This window comes from Erithacus rubecula (assembly GCF_903797595.1).
Source record: "Erithacus rubecula genome assembly, chromosome: 1".
Taxonomy (NCBI): Eukaryota; Metazoa; Chordata; class Aves; order Passeriformes; family Muscicapidae; genus Erithacus; species Erithacus rubecula.
This window is the reverse complement of record NC_136658.1, coordinates 100,937,610-100,961,044: the sequence shown is the minus strand read 5'-3', so window position 1 is coordinate 100,961,044 and position 23,435 is coordinate 100,937,610. Positions and strand designations below refer to the sequence as shown.

Here is a 23,435-nt window from a genome sequence, read left to right as displayed (position 1 = left end):
TATAGCAATATACTGTCACGGCTTTGAATTATGGTACATTTATAAAAGTCAAACATCAGAAAAGAAAATTAGTCCTCCCTATGACCATAACATAAATTTAAAAGTGGAGCCAAATTTTATGGGATTGAAAATGATGTGGCTATTAATTTAATACAATGATTTTGTAGAAATGCCAAATATACCATGCAGTCTGCCTGACTGCTGCCCTGCCGGTCCTCTGCATCATCAATCACACAGGTTATCCCATTGTGTTATTTTTGATCTACTAACCTATTTCAGACTAGATTGCACAAGCATACACTGCACAGAACAGAAATAAATGTGATGTCATATAATAGAATCTCTCCTAGAACCATAACATTTCAGGAAATATTATATTACATTACAATAAGTTCTCAGGATGTGCAATACTACAGAGTAAAATAAATTAAAAGACTTATAGCCATGCACAGAGAAAGAAACAATTAGAAAAATCTTCTTTGATGATCAAAAAGAGAATTGTGGAAGTCAAGTTCTAACTTCTGACATTTGATATTAATTTTTTTTTTTTTAAAGCAGTCCATAGTTTCACTATTTGGTTTTTTTTGCAGACACTGAAGGAAAGCTGGCTGCCAGCACAAGATTAGAAATTGTCCTTAAAATATTTAGTAAACACGTGAAAAGTGTACATTAAAAGTTGAACTTGCAGCAAAACTCATTTAAAGTCACTGCTCTGTTCTTTGCTGGTTTCTAATATGTACTCATAAATGTCAAAACACAACAGAGCTCCTACAGGAAAGAGATGAAAATTGAAGGGCTCAGCTGCTCCTGAACAAAGCACTTCCTCAAGATTAATGCAACACAACATCTCCCTCCATTTCTTGTTTCATCTGTCAAAAACTTGGATCAGTGAGCATTTCCTGGCCAGAGAAGTGAAGCTACACACACAGGAGGAGAAGCTAGGGGAGAAACTGGAAACGTTGAGCTAGTAAAATTAGGCCAGCAGCAAAATGATACGTCTTTGCCCAAAGTATGACACTGTGACTCAGAAACGTGTCTGAATTTTGATGGCTCTAGGGCACCTTATGAAATAATGCAGTTCAACTGCTGCACTTTTCTATGCTTAATAAAGGCAATACAATGCCAGAATCAGTTATTGGGAGAAAGTATAAAAAAGTTCAGGTTATTTTAAAATATATGGGGGACCATATCAATATAAGTATCTGAAGGTAATTCTATCACAAGTCAGGTGGGTAGGCCTTGGCTTGCTGGACACAGAGATTCTATGGTCTTTCTTTGGGGGATAAAGATTGGTCCATTGGTAACAAAATCCAAGTGCCCACAGGTGACATATTAGGGTTATTTATCACATGAAAAGATGTGGGGATGTTGGCATAACTTTTTGCAGCTGCTGCTTAGTGTGCAAACAGCATCACTCTGTAACACTGAGAGAATGGGAAAACTTTTGTTCTATGAAAACCAAAAAAACCTCTGAGTCCCCCCAAGGAACTCCCATCCCACCTTGAGCAAGTGCTGTGAGCACTTCAGAGGCTGTTCTGCTGCCCCTGCCTGAGGCACAGCTGGACAATCAGCACCCACAGCTGGAGAATCAGCACCCCCTGCCCCTACCTGAGGCACAGCTGGACAATCAGCACCCACAGCTGGACAATCAGCACCCCCTGCCCCTACCTGAGGCACAGCTGGACAATCAGCACCCACAGCTGGACAATCAGCACCCCCTGCCCCTGCCTGAGGCACAGCTGGACAATCAGCACCCACAGCTGGACAATCAGCACCCCCTGCCCCTGCCTGAGGCACAGCTGGACAATCAGTGGGGCCATGCCAGGCAGGGCCCCACAGGTGGCAGCTGGCCCAGAGCCTGCCCAGTACCTGAGCAAGCCACACGGGCTGCTTTTTCCTGGATGTGTCTTTCCAGGTTGAGCAGGACTGCAGCAAAACCATTCCTCCATTACAATGGAACTTTTTTTTAGGAAACAGCAGTAGTAAGAAAGAAAAACACAAAAAAAAAAAAAAAAAAAAAAAAAAAAAAACCAAAAAATAATAAGAATAAGAAGATGAAGAAGAAATAGTAATAGTATATAATAAGAAAAAAAAAAAAAAAAAAAAAAAAGAAGAAGAAGAAGAAGAAGAAGAAGAAGAAGAAGAAGAAGAAGAAGAAGAAGAAGAAGAAGAAGAAGAAGAAGAAGAAGAAGAAGAAATTGTAGTAGTAGTAAATGAAGATGAAAAAGAAGATGATGAAGAAGAAATAATAGTGGTAAATAAGAAGAATAAGAATGAGCATAAGAATTACAAGAACAACAACAAGAAGAATAAGAATAATAAGAGTAGAAATAAAGAAGAAATAGAATAGGAAAAACAATAAGAATAAGAAAAATAAGAGTGACTAAGATAAAGAAAATGGAATAGTAGTAATAGTAAAGAAGAGGAAGAACACTAAGATGAAGAAGAAGATGATGAAATAATAGTAGTTGTAAAAAATACTATCAAATTAAAATACACATCCACACATCTGGAATCACCGAAAGAACAGAAGGATCTTATAGATATCTGATAATCAACTGATTATTTTCTGCTCACTCTCTCTGAGACCTCATTCTTATTTTTTCTATCTTTCTACCTTCCTTTTCTTGTTAAATAAAATCCATGTTAAATTAAATCCATACATTGTTGCCATGTGCTCTCATTTGCACCTTCATTCAGGCAGAGGCTTTTCTCTTCTTCTGCACAGGGTCCCTTCCAGCTGCAAGCATTCCATGATTCTGGCAGCTCCTTGCTTCCCTTTTCTTCTTCCCTCTGCTTCGAGTTGGGAATGTGCTTGAAAACGTCCAGCAGACAAACATTTCTTGTCTGCTCTGGGAGCCCACACAGCTTCAGGACCTTGTCACCCATACCTGCACCTCTCCCTTGGGAGGCAAAGCAGAAACAGCAACCTGGGAACCTTGGCAATTCCCCTCTGCCATCCATGGTACACACTGCAATGGCTTGGAATTCCAGTTTCCAGCAAGAAAACAATGTTCCTGCCCTCTAAGGCAAAGCTCTGAAAGGGCTACAATCCAAGTGGAGCAAGATCTTAAAATGATATTTCATGACCAGCCTTCATAATTTCATCAAGGATTGTTTCAGCTCATGGACTTGGAGAACGTTGTGATGAGGCTCTTTGGCTGAGCTGCCACAGCTACAGATGGACACTAGGAAAGAAACAGAGCAGGCAAAGGAAGGAAGAAGATAAAGGAGGACATAAAGATCACTAAGCTGAGAAGGTGCCGCTCTCAAAAGTAAAGCAGAACTTATTGAAAAGGAATGGGACAGAAATAAGGGATTCTGAAACTTCTATGCTTGCTTGGTATTCAGGGGCAGCATGGCAAATTTATACATTGGCTCTGCTCAGTAGTGCCAGGCAATATGACAAGAGGCAACAGGCAGATACTGCTGCACAGTAAGTTCCACCTGAAGAACTTCTCACTGAAGGAGTTCCACAGTGGAGAACTTCTTCACTATGCAGTGACTGTCAGAGAGGTTGTAGAGTCTCCCTCACTGGAGATATTCAAGAGCCAACTGAATGCAATCCTGTGCCATTTGCTCTGGGATGGCCTTGCTTGAGCAGGGAGGTAGACAAGATGGACAGATGTGGTCTCTTCCAACCTTCCCCATTCCATGATTCTGTGATTCCTAAGGAGTAAAATTGAGTAATTTGACATTTTGTTCTTCTTTTGACATGAAAGATCAAAGTGATGTACGATTCACCAGAAACCCACTGAGTTTCTTTAAGCTGAAAAGATTTACATCTGTTCTGAACATATTCTAAAGATTTTTGAGGAGTTTGATTGTCAAGAACAGTTATCTCAAAATGCATCTATAGGAAGTACTTTCTATTCACAGAGATTGACAGAGATTGTCAAGGCGAGAAGCTCAATAACAGCTCAAAAGCAAAAAGGGAAACTCGCCAAAAAATGGATTGTTGGGTAGAAACAAGGGAGAGTATCCAGAAAGGAGGAAATAATACACTTGAAAAGGTAAAGAACATTAGATTTAATTTAGTCATAAGCTATAAAATTATCTTGGTAGACTAAAGACTGAGAATTTTATGTTTTCTGCTTTTTTTTTTTTTTTTTTTTTATAAACACACTGTTCTCATTAAAGTTAACATTTTTCTTATATTTCATGTGACAATATATTTGCTATGCTTAACTATATTAAATTCAATATTTAAGTTGCATCTTTTACTTGTTCAGGGAAAATATGTTTCCCAGTTCTTCCAACATTTGAAATAAACTACCATAGCTGGCTTTAAATGAGGAGGATTTGACCATTACATGCAACTGACTGGAAGATTCCAAATTACTGTGTTTTGAGATCTTTTCAGACTGATGCTGCACTTTCATCTCTCTCTCTCCAGTTGCAGCTAGTTCATTGAGTAGATCTTTCACAAACATGAAGCAGATTCATGCCACTCAAAATTTGTGTAGGACTTGCAATTCATTACAAGGTAAATTTAAAGTTCCTCATCCAGATTTTGTTTTAAACAAGTTAGCTCTCCCTTCATCTCAGAGTGCTTCACCTCTTTATAATCCCATGTTAGCTGCAGGCAGCCAAGACTAAGAGAAAGTCAGCAACTGAACGCTGGTAAAAAAAACCAGTTTGAAGACTCAGCGTTAAATGAGAACCACACTGCTTTAGAATTATATTTGTATTTTATTCTATTATCCTTTCAGATACAGCTACATAATTGTGTTAGAAACTGAAGAAAATAGAATGTTACATAAAACAAAATTAATTCAGAATTTTTTTTTTTTTTTTCGTTTTTGTTTGTTATTAAATCACCTCCTCTCCTACTTCTGGCCAGGCCTTTATCTCATTTTTTTCAGTGAAACAGTTCAACCCTTCTTTAAGACTGAGTTCAGCTGCATACAAACCAATTTAATTACCTGTGATTAGCTTCTGAGATGAGACACTAATCCATTTGGATGCCAACATCAGAAGGAAAAAAAACAAAGAAAACCCTACATAATCTGACCACTGTTTGAAGGGTTCATCCTTGAGCATGATAGACACCCAGCAGAGCCCTGAGGAAAGTATTAGATCCTGTAATATCCAATTCAGAAGATTAAAAAGTGCTCTTCCCACTTTAAAAAAAAAAAAATGTTTAAACTACAGACTAAAATGGTATTGAAAAGTCAGTTGTGGTCAAGGAAATTAATCTGCAAATATTTTAGTGTTTACCATGAAAAGAAATTATCCATTGATCCTATCTGAAACAGGCAATGCCACTAACTATGCTGGAACCTCTTGAATGCTTAAAATTGTGTGATTTAGAATTTTTGTGCCTATATTCCAATTAAAAGGAATAATGTGAATTAAAACTTTGCAAAAAGTTGTTTTGATTTTGTGGGTATTTTGAATAGAGGTGTTGTTGTTGTTGTTGTTGTTGTTTTTTAAATGTGCAAAGTATAACAAGTATTATTGCCCTCTTTCAGAAAGCCACAAGCTGGCTAATGAAAGCCTAAACCTCTTGCTCAGTAATTAGCATAATTTGTTGTTTCAATGGTGTATTCTAATATGCTCAGTATGTATCAATTGAACAGTTTTCTGATAGTAGAATTTTTATTGACAGGATTAGCTACGCCTCATAGAATTCTTCCCAATCACACAGTTTGTTTCAAAGGTCTTAGTCTAAACACTAATATATTAGAGAAATCAGAGTTGAAATTTATTTAAAAACCCTTAATTTAATATAAAAAAATTTGGAGTTATTGCAATGAATTTAAATAACTTTATATGTAAACAAAATAAAAAATTGATGGGTCTATCAGGTTTCTATTCTCATCAGGAACTTAATCTCCACTAGCCTTTAACAGAAGCAGTAAATTGCCTTAAGGAAAAGTAAAAAAAAACACCTTAGATTAAAGAAAAGCATACATATGGAAATAAATTATGCAGAAAGTTAAACTAATTGAATATTAAATTTTTTCTTTTGATTTCCTTATAAAGCCTTTTCTAAGTTTTCGGGGTTTTTTTTGGGTTTTTTTAGAAAAAATTAACTTATTTTTATTTAGATTAATTATTTTTCTTATTTTGATGCGAATAACCAAGCCTGTTATCAACTAGCTGATTTTGTCTTTTTTCTTTTTCGAATTTTCTTAGGATATTTGGTCTACCAGTCTTTATTTTTAATTCATGCATTTAATTAATTCTGAACTATAAAAGAGTATTTTGAGACCCCTAGCAGGAGACAAGAGTGTCAATTTCCCAGAGAATTTGTGCAAGCTTTGTCCCATGAGGTTTTAAAAGACTCACATGGATGAAGTCCTGAGCAATCCAGCCTGATGTCAGAGCTGACCCTGCTTTAAACCTGAGACATCCAAAGATCACTTCCAACTTCAATCATGCTACAAAAGAAAGCTGAAAAAATCAAAACTATTACTTGGCTCAGCTATCTTCAGTTTATGACTAAATCTTTATGTCAACAAAACTGCATAAATCCAAAAACCATCTTCAGCTGTGGTCAAAAAGCAGTTCAATATTATTCTACTTACAACTGTAGCAAAGGAAATCCACACCAGTCATTGGAATGGTAGATTCCAGGTAATGGAATTTGCATCCATATTTGTTCATGTTTCATATAGGCAGGCAACTTAAGTATTCAAATTTATATTATGTAATTATGCTACTGCAAGTCAAATATAGACTTGTTCAGTAGATATTATAATTTCACCTCAAAATTTAAAAAAATATACAACACTGTACTACTTATACCAAAACTAACTAACTACAGTAAAAAATTAAAGATCCAAAACCAATCCACAAACACAATAAAGCTCAGCAAGAGAGATCTTCAAGAAGGGGGGAAAAGGCAAGAGGTTTGCTTTTACAGAAATAGATGAAAACAAAAACTACTCTCATATGTGACTGGTCATTCCGAATTGCTTAATGCAGTGAAGGACTGTGAACAAAGCATAACATAACACATTATTCTTCTCTCTAGAGTGGGATGGAACTTGACACTTGACCTTTGCCCTAAGCAAGATACAAGATTTAAGGTTTTCATATTAAATTTGGCATAGAAATTAAGATTGGGCAAATGGGAGAGAAACTAAAGAGCTGTTTCACTGAGCGTATTAATTAAATCAACCCGATAAAACATAAATTAAATTCAATTCTTTTTAATAGCTGCAGGTAGAAAAAGAAAGGAATTGGGAGTTTCTCAGAGTATAATAAAGCATCTTTGATGCAAATAAATAATTAGAGAATCAGATACTTTTAAAATTACATAGAATCATGGAATAATTAAAGTTGGAAAAGTCTCATAAGAACATTGAGTCCAACCTTGGACTGATCATCACCCTGTCAACTAAACCTCTGCACTAAGTGCCACATCCAGTCTTTTCTTGAACACTTCCAGAGATGGTGACTCTACCACTTCCCTGGGCAGCCCACCCCAATGCTTCACCATCCTTTAAGAAAAGAAATTGCTCCTATGTCCAGCATGAACCTTGGTGCACCCTGACCCCCCATGTCAATTCCTCCTTCAAGGTGGTTGTAGAGAGCAATAAGGTCTCCCTGAGCCTCCTTTTCTCCAGGCTGAGCACCCCCAGCTCCCCCAGCTGCTCCTCATCACTTGTGCTCCAGACCCTTCCCCAGCTCCACTGCCCTTCTCTGGACTCACTCCAGCCCCCCAATGCCTCTCCTGTAGTGAGGTGCCCCAAACTGGGCACAGGATTTGAGGTGTGGCCTCACCAGGGCTGAGCACAGGGGGCAATCCCTGCCCTGGTCCTGCTGCCACTCTATTGCTGCTCCAGGCCAGGTGCCACTGGCCTTCCTGGCCCCCTGGGCACACCTGGCTCATGTTCAGCTGCTGTTCACCAGCACCTCCAGGTCCCTTTTCCCAAATCACCTTTCCAGCCACTCTTCCCCCAGCCTGCAGTTCTGCCTGGGGTTGTTGTGACCCAAGTTCAAGACCTGGCACTTTGCTTTCTTGAACCTCATACAACTGTCCCAAGCCCATGAATCCAGACTATCCAGACTCCTGTCCCACATGGCACAGCTTGTCAAATTCACTTCCGTGAGTTCCTGTAGTACTAATATTTGCAACTGTCTCTATCAGGAAAAGTAATTCAGAACTTGGGCATAAAATCCTCAACAGCAATGTTGAGCAGTTCTACATGCAGCAACAACTGCAAAGTTGGAACTAAGAGCAGCATTTTAATATAACTGTCTTCAATATCAGCCGCACACAAAACATGCTGGCTATGTACATGAATGAGTATCAGCTGTTTGAAATGCAAAGGTTTATTACACGTGCAGTACATAGCAGTGACAAACTGAAACACAGTTATGAATGAATAAAGCAGTCCACCTACTTAAATATGCATAAAATTTCATTTATTTTCAGTTTTCCTGAATTACAGATAGCACCACACTTTGATGATAAGGATAGAGGCTTTTTCATGGAGTCCTATTGAGAATGAGGGTTATCAGCTTCTCTAGGCATTGTGAAAGTGTAATCACACTTGGATTCAGTCACTTTCATCCTGAAAATTGTCCATTAGTTTGTTTTTTTGTGTGTGTGGTTGTTGTTTTTTTCTGTGCAATTTGTAGAAAATGACCTTGCATTTTGGTATACTGTTGAGCAAACTCTTAGTGATACATTTTTAGGTTGTTAAATAACACCCTGTCCAAACTGCTTTTTTGTTACATCTCATTATTTCATTGCACAGAATTATAATAATTTAACTATTAATTATAAGAAAAAAAAATCAGATAACAGTAACAGTGGTTATTTCAATAGAACCAATAAAAAGTATTAATTTATTAATGTGTTTATGATAAATCTGTTTACTTTGAAGATTTGAGTAAGAAGTGTTTTTCCTAACCTCAAATATTACATATTACTTTCAAGGTGGTTTTAAGGTATATATTTCAAATATATAGTGTGTTTAAGTGGGTTTTATGGTATATATATCAAATGTATAGAGAAAAATATTATAATTTAAAAAATATAAGCCACCCTATTTTACCATTCCTAATCACCAGAAGCAATTTGTTCCTTCTCTCCTTGACATGAGAGCTACTTCTCACAATAAAAACATGTATTTTCTGGCAACTGTGGTTTGCTATGGGTTTTCTTCAGACTTTCTCTGATTTTATGCTTCCTGCTTCATCCATTAATAGTCCCATTTTGGTAAAAATTCACAGTAAGTAGCACCCTAAAAAAATGTATGTGTGCATATTTGTAAATTTTTTACCAACTAGTATTTCTGCTGAATAATTGTTTATTACTGAACTAGAATTCTTGTTACTGACTCTTATTCAATTTCCTAGGAAAATACAAAGTTTATTTTTTTTTTTTATCTCTCAAACAACAAAAACATAAATTGCATTTAAAACACTGCCAACGGAAAAAACAAACACGATATAAAAATTTTTTTTTTTTTTGCAGAGTGTGAAGTGCCTGGCAGTCATCAGAAGGAAAACAATGCACTGACTGCTCTTCATGCTGGCCTGAGCCTGGTGAACCCATGAGCTGTGCATTAGCCACTACTAGAAATGGCAGCTTGTTTGACAGATACCTGGCTCAGATTGTTGGATTAGAAAGAGGTTACCACTACTGTCCCACTTTTTCCCTCCTCTTTAGCTGTTCTGCTCCACAGCAATCAGCTGTGTGAAAGATGAACAGCATCTCCACAGGCTCCATGGGATGCAGGAAGGAGTTGAGCCTTCCCTCCTAGCACAGATATCTCTGCACACATACACAGGGATTTTGCATTATTCTTCCCTGTCTCTCTGTTTTGGCCTCAGAGTTCACTCTGGGTTATACTACCAATGGCATTCAGCAGAAAACTTTGAATTTAAGAGAAGTCTACCTTGTACTTTAAAAAAAAATAATATTAAAAACAGCTTTACGGTTGAATGCTCTCTTTTGGTCTGACCAAGCCATGTATGTTGCTGTTATTTTCAAGAGAGGAAAAACTGCTCCTTTTGGTCAAGGATGAAAAAGAGCCATTTGTGGAGGTGGGCTAATTCACCAAATGAATTTTCAGATCATTTCAACACAATTGTCTGCTTTGCATCTGTATAACCAACAGTTTCCTGAAATGAGTTAAGCCTTCAGAGTGAGGTGATGAAATTACAGAAGCACTCACCTCTCAACTAACATAATTGTCTTGCAATTTACCTTTACAGCAGTCTGATAATTCTCCTTACAATTGCAAAAAAATACTTGGAAAAAAAAATTAAAATACAAATTTTACAAGACCTTGTATATCCTGCTTTTGGAGTAAAGCTCATAACAGCTGAAACAAGTCTGAGCAAGAATGTCTGAAGAATTCAGTATTCCAGTCTAAAGGACAATCTCTTATTTTCATGCTAAATTGGTTCCCATATATCTGTGAATATAGCACTTATAGCACTTTCTCCCTCAAGCCTTCAGGAAGAGCAAGTCAGGAAGTATTTTAATAGGAGAAATTTCATTAATTTCAATTTTTTAAGTATAACAAATTATATTATATTTTCATGGCTATTATTTTTATATTTTAATAATTGTAACTACTGAGTACACTTAAATAAAAAATACAAATATATCAGATGGCCATTATTTGTCCTTGAGGGGTTTTTGCCTTCTTACTTTCCACAGTCATTATTCTACATAAAATTAACAGGGTAATATTCAAATAAATAAATCTTTTGCAACAGTGATTTCTGATCAAAGGTCACTGGCTCTTTTAAATCTTTTAGGCCATTTGCCAAGAGATGCCAATCAGTAAAATAATCACTAATGTTTCTCCAGGGAAAACAGGACTGTGGAAGAAAAGAGTCATCCTCAGCAGCTACTAAAACTCAATGACTGAACTATGTAAGAATATCTATTACTGTCCTTTTGGCTTCAGATTTTGTTTTGTCTCCTTTCCTATCATTAGTCATTTCTTAATATATATTGCACACTCTAAAATATTGACCCCTTGCCAAAACACAGCCAGTCCTTTCTGTGGTATTATTCATAATCTCCCAGGCCTCTGAAAAGTATCAGGATGGATCCTATAAACAACAAAAGGTCATATAACTATTTTTAAAATGCCAGCCATCCTGTTCATAAATGCTCACAGGACCAGTAACAGTTACTGCTTTCATAGTGTCTCCAAAATAAGTAATGTGTCACAAAGGATTTATGCTTGAGATGCAATCATTCCTTACTGTCCAAATCCTCCTGTGGAATAGAATTATATTTTTTTCTTTTTTACAGTATAGTCTCCCTGCCATTCCTTGGTACACAATCTTCATATTTTCTGTTCATCTGACATATTGAATAATAAAAGCAGAGTAGAGACCATTGAAGCCAAACCATCCCCATGGCCAAGCACAGGTAACTAGAAAACTTGGTGTTCTTTCCAGCAACATCATTATTCAGCATTCTTCAAATGAAAACTGTACATTGAAAATTACTTCATAGTAGTGCAACACATACAATATTCTGTAGCTAAATAAATATGGAGTATTGTAAAAGATTATTCTTTTAAAAAAATCAAATGCTTCCCATATACTGTTGGCATAAACAAGAAAATAGGAAAAAAAAAACCAAACACCAGGTTCAAAATCATATTCTAAAGGAACGTCTAACTTCCTGAATATGCAGAAATTAACTAAATAAGTTTATTTGTCACTCCTACTTTCTTCCAGTATCTCTTGATTCACAAACAGCAAGTCATGCTTTTTTACCTAAAAATAATCTAATCAATGTTTACCTTGATAAACTAAGAAAGAAGTTGAGGATCATACTAAAATTGGTGTAACTGGCTTAGCCAGAATTGCTCCAGGATGGGGATATGGATTATCTGATGTCTAAATAAGGTGCTGAATTGCTCTTCTGACATTCTGGTGCCATGCAGTAATAGGAAGATGTAAAACTTTTCTGTGGGTTTTATTAATTATGGAAGGCCTCACAATTCTCTCCAACAGACAGCAGAAGTTCAGGACAAAGAGTTCAAGTGCTGAAGAAAGAGGCAGAGAATTTACAGTCTTTGCATCTCTAGATAATCTAGGCCTCCCTCCCAGCAGGCATTCATCTCAGCTGACCCCATTACTGTATTGCTTTTGAAGGTTTTCTATCATTAAAAGAAATGTGCAAGTACAAGAGCAAGAAGCTCCCTCCTCCACTGACATACAACTATATCTTGCAGAGTAATTAGAAAAAATCCAAGAAAGTGGATACACTCAGTTAATTAATTTTCCAACTATGAAGAGGAAATTGTAGCATTAAAAATTAAACAGTGATTTCCACTACACATTTAAATGGGGAGAAATAACCATCTTTAAATAAAACAAAACAGGTACAAAAGAAAACTAAAATATCTTTTATTCTTAGGATTAAAACCTGAAGAATATTAATGTTAATAAAATAAATATGGAATGAATAGATCACAATATAAGAAAGTTGCCTGAGAATTAAACAAGGATTTCTGTTTATCCCTGCTGTGTTTCTAACTGTAAATATTCAGCCTAATTTTTTTGTCTCTTATCCCTCAAAAAGAAAAATATTCCACAGAGTTTTCCCCATTCAGCCCCACAGCTACAACCATAAACTAGGTTGCATATTTATGTGCCAATTCAAAATGAGTTTTTTGAAACAATCCTCATAAGAAGCAAGGTTCACTTCTTAATCAGGTCATGATGCAAAAATAATTCCACTCCCCAGTGCAATAAGAAAGGTACACACATATTTGCTTAGGACTCATATTCACTATACTTTTTCCTCCTGTCACCAAACAAAGAGATGGAAAAAAAGTTTTCATAATAATAACAGTGGTCTTGATTGTTTCAGTTTAAAAAGTCATTGCTCATGGAGGTTAATCTTGTACATCAAATATATATAGACTCTAAATATTATTTCAGGTTCTGCATAACCACACAACAAGCCACAAGTCTCATCAATTAATAATGGGAAACTAACATTCTGTAACAGAGTGAAAACAACAGCAAGGACTCATTAATATCAATTGACATAAACTCCTATGGTTTACAAGGAGCATATCCTTTAATGGCTGTAATTGCTTTGCTCCAAGCTCACAGTACCTGGAGTATGGCATGTCTGAGTGTTCTGCTTATAAATTGTATAAGAAAAGGAATAGCAGGTATATTAATTTATTTTTGAACCTTCTTATTACTATTCAGTGCATACCAGATCGGATATGGCATCCATCAACTAATTGCCTTTTGACAAGAAGCCAAAAGGAAAATACTTAGGCAACAGAAACACAAGCAGAATTAAAAACAGAATGGAATTACTGAAAGGGAGATACCAAGAAGAATAGGACTATTTATGTAGTACTAAAAAATTAGGACACCAAATCTCACCTGGAAGGGTTATAAAAAATAAATTAAAAATTCAAATACTGGGTACCAGATCTCTGCTAAGCCTCAGCACTTAATCATGTGCAATTTCTCAAAGTGTTTTTGTCACGTAAACTGGATTATATATATATCTATATATCTTCTATAAAATAGTGACAATTCAATTATTAAGTACGGATAAGTAATCTCAATTCAAAAACTCTTCCTAGATACAAAGTGTTCTCAAACTGTCTCAACTTACTTATATTCCTTACATCTTTTTCTTTAACTACATTGTTGAGTTCTCACTATGATATTCCTCGTGATGTATAAAATTTTGGCTTTGTTGATGTTAAGGCCAGCATTGCACAGATATGCTCCTTTTCCAGTTTAAAAAAGAGTCAAAAATAGCAACTGTCATTCTATCCAGAGATATTATTTTATACATCTGTTATTATTATCTAAAATATAATTTCATGAGCAACAACTCCTAAAAAATCATGGATGGCCATAATTTAGAAACATATCAACTTATAGTTGTTAAAGAGTAACTATTTGAGATTTTATTATGCATTTCCAGTCTGTTTCTCAGAGTTCCACTACTTTTTGGAAAAAAAAAAAAAAAGCATAATTTTTACCTCATTAAAATTAATATTTTGCTCATGCAAGACTAAAATGAAATCAAATTCAAAAATAGTATTTCAGTGTCAAAGTCTTTGCTACCTTATTTCATAATATTGATCTTTCATCCAAGCACAACAACAAGAACCACCCATATTGAGTAATAATAACTAAGGCAAAAAAAATATTAGACATTAAAAAGAGAAATAACCTTCTGTGACATGACAAAAAACATATGTAGACTTTAGTCTCATCATAATGATTTGAATTTGAACTGATACATATCCCAAAAACACAGTTAAATAATTCAATCATAGAATAAATTTGATCTACAAAATTTCTATTCACAATAGCAGAAGTGAACACAGAATATTAATTAACTCATAATGCAAAATTATCTGTAGAAAAGCAGAAAACTAGAGGCAGTAATAGCAGCTCTCACCTCTCTGACACAAGGCAGCCAGATTGTTATTAGGCAATCTGAGCATGAAAAAAAGCAAATACAATAATACTGCCTGAATACACCTCCTAATTGTTTTATGTAATCTCTTTTCATACTTTTTTCTGCATTTTCTCTTTCACTACATTTTTTGGGTTTAAAAAAAAAAAATTAAAACCATCTCAAACCTTTCTTTCTTTTGTCTATTTAGCATCCTTGGAAAAAACCACCAGATGGCAATGCAGTGTTCAAGTATTTCATTTAACATATATATTATAGGGAAAAAAGTCTATATGCATCAGCATGAGGCTCTCTTTCTTAACCTATTTCCTCTTTGATGAATATTAAATAATTCATAAGTCAAAACTCTGTTCAGCACAAGTAAGTGATCAAATACCATTCAACCAGTAAAGAAGAGACTTTTAGAAATCTAAGTTTCTATGAATGTAAAACCACATGACATGACAAAAAACAAAAAAAAAAAATTGACAGTTTAGTTCAAACTATGAAACTGCATAATTGCAGGAAAACTCACTGAAAGGAAAACATTTAGAAATGTTTTACCATAAAGTTCTCAAAATACTATCAAGGACTTAACTAAACAGCACAGAAAGTAAATCTATGCACTTTTTAGGCACATCACAAATTTATATGTAGTTTGGTTTCATACTAAGAAACAGACATTATCTTCTATATTCTGAAGTTTAATTCAATTACTGTAAAACTCAATTACTGTAAAACCATGTGCTGAATGAATCAAAATATGTAGGCTTTAAATATTTATTCTTCCTTTGCATCAAGCAGATCACTGTGATCAGATAGGAACTGTTTCATGAAGGAAGATGCTTTAAGACATTTAAAGGAACTGAGAAGAAGTGCAAGAGTCAGCTTCCCATTTATAAAATCGTATCTGAGATCTATTATTTGACAAAAGAAAGATCCCCTTTGCAGTAACTATTGCAGGCTCTGAAGCCTCTGGGCTTCAGGGAGACTTCACTGAATACCTGAAGCACCCAACTAATAGACATGATGTCCACTGTGAAGTTAGTGGTTGGAACAGGGAAACTTACAGCAAAGAATCCTTTCTTTCTTGAGAAGGCATTAGAACCTGTAGCTGTTGTATGGTCACCTCTAATTGACAGGAAAAGTTCAGGTGTGCTTATAAGTCTTTTGCATATGTGGATTAAGAAGAAGTTTCTTGTATCATCTGTATTTAGTAATGGAATTTTTACTGCAACTGCTGACCCATCCTTTCTCATGTAAGAAGTACAGTCATTACATGCTCTGAATGCAAAAGAAATCCAACATACATTAAAGAGTAACTTGAAACTTTTCAGAACTTATATGAATTATCAACTGGAGAAAAAATGTATCTTCTATCAGATAGACAATCATACAAGATAAAGTGTCAAACAGGTAAGTTGGAAAGCTGTCTCAACAAACTACTTGAAAGTATGTTTTCTGGCTAATACAATAAATATTTGATTAACACTGTTCCCGTTCTTCCCTATATTATTATATTTATTTGATTCAAAGCACGCAGTGGTAGAAAGATTCAAAGACAACCTTTGAGTAATTTAAGTGCTTTCTATAAGGACCACTCTCATGATCAGAGATCAAATCCAATGCAGCACAACCTAAGATTTCATCTATTGTAAAGTCTTTTTAACCTTCTTTTCAAAAACACAAAACCAAGATTACCATATTGATCTAATTGTTTTCACATATAGCTAATTATTTGATATAACTTCAGTCCTGAAAGTCAAGAGATGGTCAGAATTGCTATGGATTTTTAGAAAATTACTTTCTGAAGGTAAGTTTTCATGCTTTTGAAAAATCAGAGAAGTTGTTTGAAATGTATCTCTACCAGATTGATAAACTCATTCTTTTATTAATCACTATCTTTTTAGAAGACCTGATAAATAAACATAGAAAAGAGATGAAGTGTTCTACAGTATTGAAAATACATATTTTCAAGGTTGGAGCTCTTTTTAATATTAAATACTGAATATATAAGACAAACATTATTAATATATATTTATAAATATATATATATTTAATGGAAATATATAAATGGAATGAAGAAAGAACACAAGATCTGTGTTTTTAAGTTTGGTCATCAGAAAGGCTCAACAAAAGTTACTTAGAAGGAATAAATCCCAATTAGAACAACTATGTAGCATATTAATGTAAATATCTTTAACTTTATTACATTCCTGTAATTTATAGCAGAGAAGGAAGTAAAGAAAACAATACAACTCAAAAAGTGGATACTACAACACCGTATTTATAACAACTCATAAGTATAAAAATATTACTTTTTTCTTTTTTTTTTTGCTTTCATGGTGACATTTCAAAGTGGAAGTAACTGAAGAGATTTAAGCCATGCCATCACCACCCTCTGCCTCAGGCTAACACGTTCACATAAAACTTAAGTTCAACTTTCGAAGTTGATTTTTTTTTCTACTTCCAATTATGAGTTGTACTAACATTAGCAAACCATTTATATTTTCACAGCACAAGTAAGTCAATCTTAGTTTGTTAAAACTTCTGTTAAATAAGATTTTCTTTGTAAAAACACTTCAAGTTTTCTAAAAAAGCCCTCCTGAGCATCTAAGGAAGGTAACAAAACCTAAACCAAGCCAAACCAAAACCAAATCAAACTAAAACACAAACGCAAACCAAGAACCATCACACACTACTACATTCCACCTAGCACTGAAGCTCTTCAAATCTAAAATGATAAAGCAACATGGCCAGTAAATCAGAGATTTTTTTCCTTTGCACACATAGTGTGACAAACTGTGCCTTTGGTGATATAAGTAATTGAAGCTTTGCACAGGAGGAGCATGAAAAAACCAAGACCTCACGTTGTAGTCAGGTATGATCCAAAAATTTCCATTGTAGCTTTTCATTTTTATTACAGCATCAGGATGAGAACAAATTCTGTATATGTTGAAAAGTTGTGTGTGTTTTTTCTTTTCCTGGACAGCAATTATATTACTTTCCCAAACATAAATGAAATTGTATATTTACCATTTTTGCCTTGCATAGGTTAATCAGACAAACAGGATACAGGCAAAAAATTATGAAACAAAATGCAAAGACAACCCAAGTTATCATTACCACATTCAAGTAACAGGCGATATCTGGATTTTTTTTCAGTTCCTTAAAAATGGATGTCTTTGTAAAATTTACTTTAAAATGATCAATAATGTTTTGACTAAATTTGCCCTAAGGGGCCTTGACTTAAAGCTTAAAAACACTAAATCTTAATCAAGCAGAATTATCTTAGTCAGACACATTCAAAAGATATCCATTATCTATCTAGGCTACAGCATCCTATAAAGAGGTCGATCTATCACCAGGTCCTTTGCTGTGCACACAGTCTGTGTATTTCAGTTTTCTTGAGTTTAAAAAACACCAAATATAGTTTAATCACTAGTTTTCATTAAGGAATACCTTACTTTGTAGTAGTACTCCATGTTTGCCTTCCCTACATCAACATTTCCAGCTACTAAAATATTGGAAACATAATCTGTTTCATTCTGTTGTTACAAATATAATCCATTGAAAATGCAAGGTATAATTTAAGATGTTGCCAAAAATGTATAAAGAGCTGTGTTCTCCCCAAGCACCAGGTTACCACTACTACCAACCAAAAGGCAAAAATAAATCAGAGACAGACTTCTGGAACAGCACAACAAAAGCTACCCAAAATGCACCAATGCCAAAAGAAAAACTACAACTAACAACAAATCTAATTAACTAATTCAATCAACATGGGAATAAGACTTTCATTAATCCACCAACATGGAACTAAGATTTTCGTTAAGGATTTAGTTTTCTTTAGTACAATATAGCAACACAGGTTGCAGAAGTAGTATCCTGGTTTTTTTTCATTATCCAGTGAAAAGTCAAAGAATAAAATTAGAATTTCAGGGTGATGAAGGAAAAATGAACCCCAAACTACCCAAATGTCTGACTACCAACTATATTTTTTTGCTGAATTAAACTCCCCAACCACGTATTAGGTATCCCTTTCAAAAACACATTTTGCTATTCACTTTTCATGGCTATTAAATGCAATGTGTTTCATCTATTTGTTGTTGCTTAAATCCAAACACTATGATCTTAACTTCCCAAAGTATATATTAAAACAGATAAATCCAGTAACTCAACAACACTGACTGCAACATAGTCTTTTACTATGTTAAAAAGGTCTGGTAATAACTTTCCTTTAGCAGGCAAATGTTTATATCCATTTCACATTACATATCTGATTTTTTTTCATCAAGTCCACACAAAACAATAAAAAATATATAAAAGCTGCCAACTCTTCTTGCTGCAGAACTTGAAATCCTCTTAGCTGTATTCCAAACCACCATCACAGCATCCCTGTATATATTTGCAAACATCAAGCACTTCCTTCCAAACCACATTGTAACCACAGAGATAAAGATTTACTTACCTGATCCCCTTTTGGTTACAACCTTCAAGCTCTGAGTCAGAGTAGCATACAAGAGAATCAAGTTGGGAATAGGAGCTTTCATCTTCTGTCCTTCCGTGGCTGCTTCCTGGAGTACCAAAAATAACAGAAAGAAACACTGGTTGTGGAATGGTGCTGAAGCAACCTTGAAGTAAATAATCATAATATTGACATTGTTGAAAAGCTAAATCCATTTTTTGTGAGCAATTTAAAGCACTAAAACTGTTTCATTACTTTTCTCTCCATTTTTTTTTTTTTTAAAGCAAACTAAATTTACCATAACTAAAAAAGCAAACTAAAATTGCCATAAAACAAACACATATACACACTACATTTAACCCTGGATATTAAGTTACAGCTTTGTCTACACATTGAAAATTCACTGAATCCCTGCTAAAACTTGGTAACAGGTCTCCTGAAACATATATCTATTCAATTTTATCATACAACCTTTTGCACCCACCAACACAAAAAAGAAAATAATGCCCATCTTCATTAGCTTTGTTCTCATTTATTAATACCATAAATTGAACAAAAGAGTCACAATAAAATGAACATTTGATTTTAAACACATCTGATCATCTTCTTAGGAACAGAGAAAGGGGGAAAATAAGACCACATCAAAGTAACCAACACAGACACTTGTAACTTCCTTTTAGGTGAGCAAGTTCCTCTGCAAGTTCAAACTAACATATTCAGTGCACTAAATCAGAAGTTAATTAGGATGGAGATAAGCAGAGCACAGACTGTGTTTTGGCCTTCACCTCCAACATATGAATACAAGATTTGCATTTCTATTTACTCTGGCTGGTATGAGCTGATGGTGAGAGCAGGGACTAAATATTTTGTTAATTCCTCATATAAGTACAAGGATGTCATCTACTCATGGTGATTATCATCTTTCTTTAGGATAGGTTGATAGGGTTATTATCTCACATTTCAGAGTGTTGAAAGAGGAAATTAGGACAAATCTGCCTATTCAAGCTAGACAGCAGCCTATCTATGCTATCTCTATTTATTAGAGTAGCTTACACAAAAATATTCTTGTCTGATGGGGACGAGAGAAGGCTGAGAGCAATGGTTCTTTAATATTATGACTAAGACCCAGACTAAACCAATGTGGTTTTGATATTCACCTCTCTTAATCACAGCATTGGACAGTAACTGAAGAAATTCTCAGAAGGTACCATATAGTACAAGTTTTGATTTCTAAAGAGACCATGAATCTTTTGCACTTTCATTGATAATCAGGTTACTGAACACCCAAGACATTTTTTTGAGAACAGTATCTTAAAATATCTTCATCTTTGAAGAGAACAGGTTAGAAATAAGAAAGAGCAGGGGTACAAAAAAGGACATTATGAGAATTGCTTAAAAAATGATGACTTCCTATACAATACATGACATTTCAGAACTAACCACAAATCTACTACATTAATGACTATGTATTTAATAAAGATTAAGAAGTGAAGTAATATATTTTGACAATATTTTGTGATATCTTGTTTTTATAACAATATTTGTACTCACAGAGAAATACATGAGTGTTTGTTCATACATGGTTTTTAACAAGCTTCAGCATTCTTGCATCACAGTGAAAGTGTCACTGGCCTACATTCACATGCTACTTGAGAAAATTTAGGCAACTTAGAAATTAAATATGAAATATGGGATTGCTAGGAGGTAAATTATGTGTAATGCTAACATTTTTAGTTAAGTTTAAAATTTAACAAAGTAGCATGACCATTGGCAGTTATAAATAATACAGATCTTCAGAAATTTAGAAGCTAGCAATAAAGGTTAATTTTCCAGGGGCACAGTGAGTAGATACCACAATGTGTTATGCCACATTTTACTGCAGACCTTAGTCAAGCCTTCTGAAATGAAAATCTCATTTCCCAGTCACTGCACTAACTGATGCCGCAGGAAATCCTGCAGCTGATATCTTCAGCCTGCAGGGTACTAGCAAGAGTCAGCTCCTTGCTCTGTGTGAGCCTAATAAATATTGCCCAAAGAACCACAGGGTCTTACTGTGCCATTACAAATCCAGTAAATAGGTCCTGACTGTGAGAGCATATCCAAACACATCCTTTTTGACCACATCAAAAGATAATATTGCTGATCACTATGAATAAAGGCAAATATGTACATATATTTGCATATGTATGTGGATGCATGGATTTATTTGTATTTATAGATATTTGTGTAGGGAAGCCATGGAGTAGCTATAAAGATTGATTCTATCAAAACAAGCCTTAGTAAATACAATAATATCAATAAGAAACTGTTTAGTAAATGAAAATCTGTTTGTTCATGCATATATCACTAATTTAAGTTGTCAATTCAACAAGAGGAACCATTATTATAATGGTATAGCAGGAATTGCACTTTAAACATATCACTGTGGAAGATATTCTCATGCATTTATTCTCAGAGATTCAAGTCTAACTTAAAGGCATAAGCTAAACTGGCTGCTGCCTACATGACTTGTGATAAATCCCTAGAAAGTAAAGTCTGCTGCTGTGCTTGGAAATACCAGAAAGAACTTACTGCTAAAGGGAAAAAGGAAGGGAGGGATGACTACCAACAGCAGCCACTATCTCCTTACAGCAATACAAGCAACAAATCAGATTTTAAATAGGCTCTCCCCAGAGTCTTCCAACCCTTCTCTTGTGTTTGCACTCCCTTTTGTGAAGGAGGAGAAGTATTTCTGGTCTTCTCTACGCTCAACCAGAGAAAATGCAAAGAAGTGAAGATCAGTTTTTTGGAGCTGGTGTTTCACAGCTCTGGAAGTTGTCTGGGCAGTTGGAAAATCTGCCTCAGGTTATTCATATGAGTGATTCAAAACAGATATTTAACATCTCTTGTCCCTTGTTCCGGGTGAATGCCTTGGAAATTGACTATTCTAGAAAATGCCACCCTTGTGAAATCGGTTGTGAAAACACAAGAAGCAAGTCAGAAGAAAGTATAAAAGGAATCCCAAGGGGAATCTCACAAGTCAACAAAGTCAACAGAAAATGCCTTCACTGATGCAATGAGTATGCCCAAGGCTGAGACATTGTAACATATTAAGGTAGCTTTTAAATTAAAAAACAAAATAAAAGGCATAATTCTGAGAAGTCAAATTCTTAACAGTAACTCAAGTGTGATATCTCATGAATTGGAAATAGCCTTCTTTCAGCAATGAATTTTTTAAGGAAGAGACTAATTTACTAGTTGCTTAACTTTAATTTATTTCTTCTTTTTAAAATAACATTTAAGAAATTCCAATTTTAACAAGCTGAACAAGTCTGCCATTTCATTAAGCAATAGTTGGATAGGCAGCTTACATAAACATTTACAAAAATCACTTTTATGGTTGTTCTTTTTTTCTGATTTTCAGTTACTTCCACTAAAAAGCCAAAACAATGTATGGCAGTTATAAACTTAATTGCTGTTTTTAAAGCTGAATCTATTTTAACATGTTTTACATACCCTTTGGGTATAAGACTGCTACACTCCAAGGGTGAATAGTAGACTAAGAAAGTCTGTTAGAACCAAGGATTTTTGGCTGCTTTTTCTTTATACAATACCAAAGATGAAATGTTTTTTCACCTTTAAGCAATATTCACAACTTCAAAATTTCAGTAGTGGGTTGTTTGTTTGTGTGAACCAAAGCACTGAAAAAAATGTTAAATATTTCTGCATAAATATATTGCACACAAATTTTATCTGGGCATATTAAGAACTTTTAAAAAAATTCTTGTCTGTAGAAGGTGTCACTGCTTGACACAAAAATAGCATAGCATAGCATTTGCATCAGAAAGTATCTAATTTTCCAGCTGAGGCAGAAATAGAAATACAGCTGTATATCAAGACTAACATTCTTTGGGGAAATGCCAAGAATCCTTTTTCTCTTCAATTGTCGTAAATACTCACTGTGAGGAAAATGCATACACATAGACACATGCTCCCCAAAACATCTCAGCAGCCATTAAATTAACTGTAGTAAGGCAGTTTCTGATAAGACAGAAAAATAGAAAAGAAAATTTTGATTTCCTTATTGTACTTATGTTTATTATGGGCCTTTCCCAATACTTGAATCAAACTTAAATGAAGTAAGAAATTTTCCATGGGCTCAGTCACTTAAAATAATTTTAAGGGGTTGATTCTCAGCCTATAAATGCTAGCTGATGCCTGTTGACTAATTATTTGAAAATCATTTTCTTCCCATACCGCTGTTCTAAGTTTGAATAATTTTTTTTATTGCATGTTAAAAACTGCTTCTTTATCTTACTCCATCATATGCCCTTCAAAGAAAAAGAAAAAAACAAAAGAAAATTGCACCATCCTCTGAAATGTGCAGGATATTTCATGACTGTTCTGTACTAATGACAAGGAAGTCATGGTAAATTATGAATGAGTAACAAAATTACAAAGAAAAAACACCTGAATAGATAAGAAAAAAACCAAAAGTGTCAGTCCAGTAATAGTCCCATTTTACGTAGCAGTTCTTCACAAATCCCTGAATAGAATTAGATCTCACAAGGTTTAAAGAACTGTTTGGTATGTCCAGAGCACAGTTCA

The 23,435-nt window shown here is 34.7% G+C and overlaps 1 protein-coding gene across 1 annotated transcript in view; it reads right to left on the bottom strand.

Moving 5' to 3' along the window:
• The window catches only part of IL1RAPL1 (interleukin 1 receptor accessory protein like 1), a 661,715-nt gene that overhangs the window by 560,382 nt on the left and 77,898 nt on the right, over nt 1–23,435 (bottom strand). Inside the window, exon 2 of the mRNA XM_079311813.1 lies at nt 18,852–18,957. Within this exon, the coding sequence (XP_079167939.1) occupies nt 18,852–18,933 (82 nt within the window). The 5' untranslated portion in view covers nt 18,934–18,957. The remainder of the gene's footprint in view (nt 1–18,851; nt 18,958–23,435) is intronic.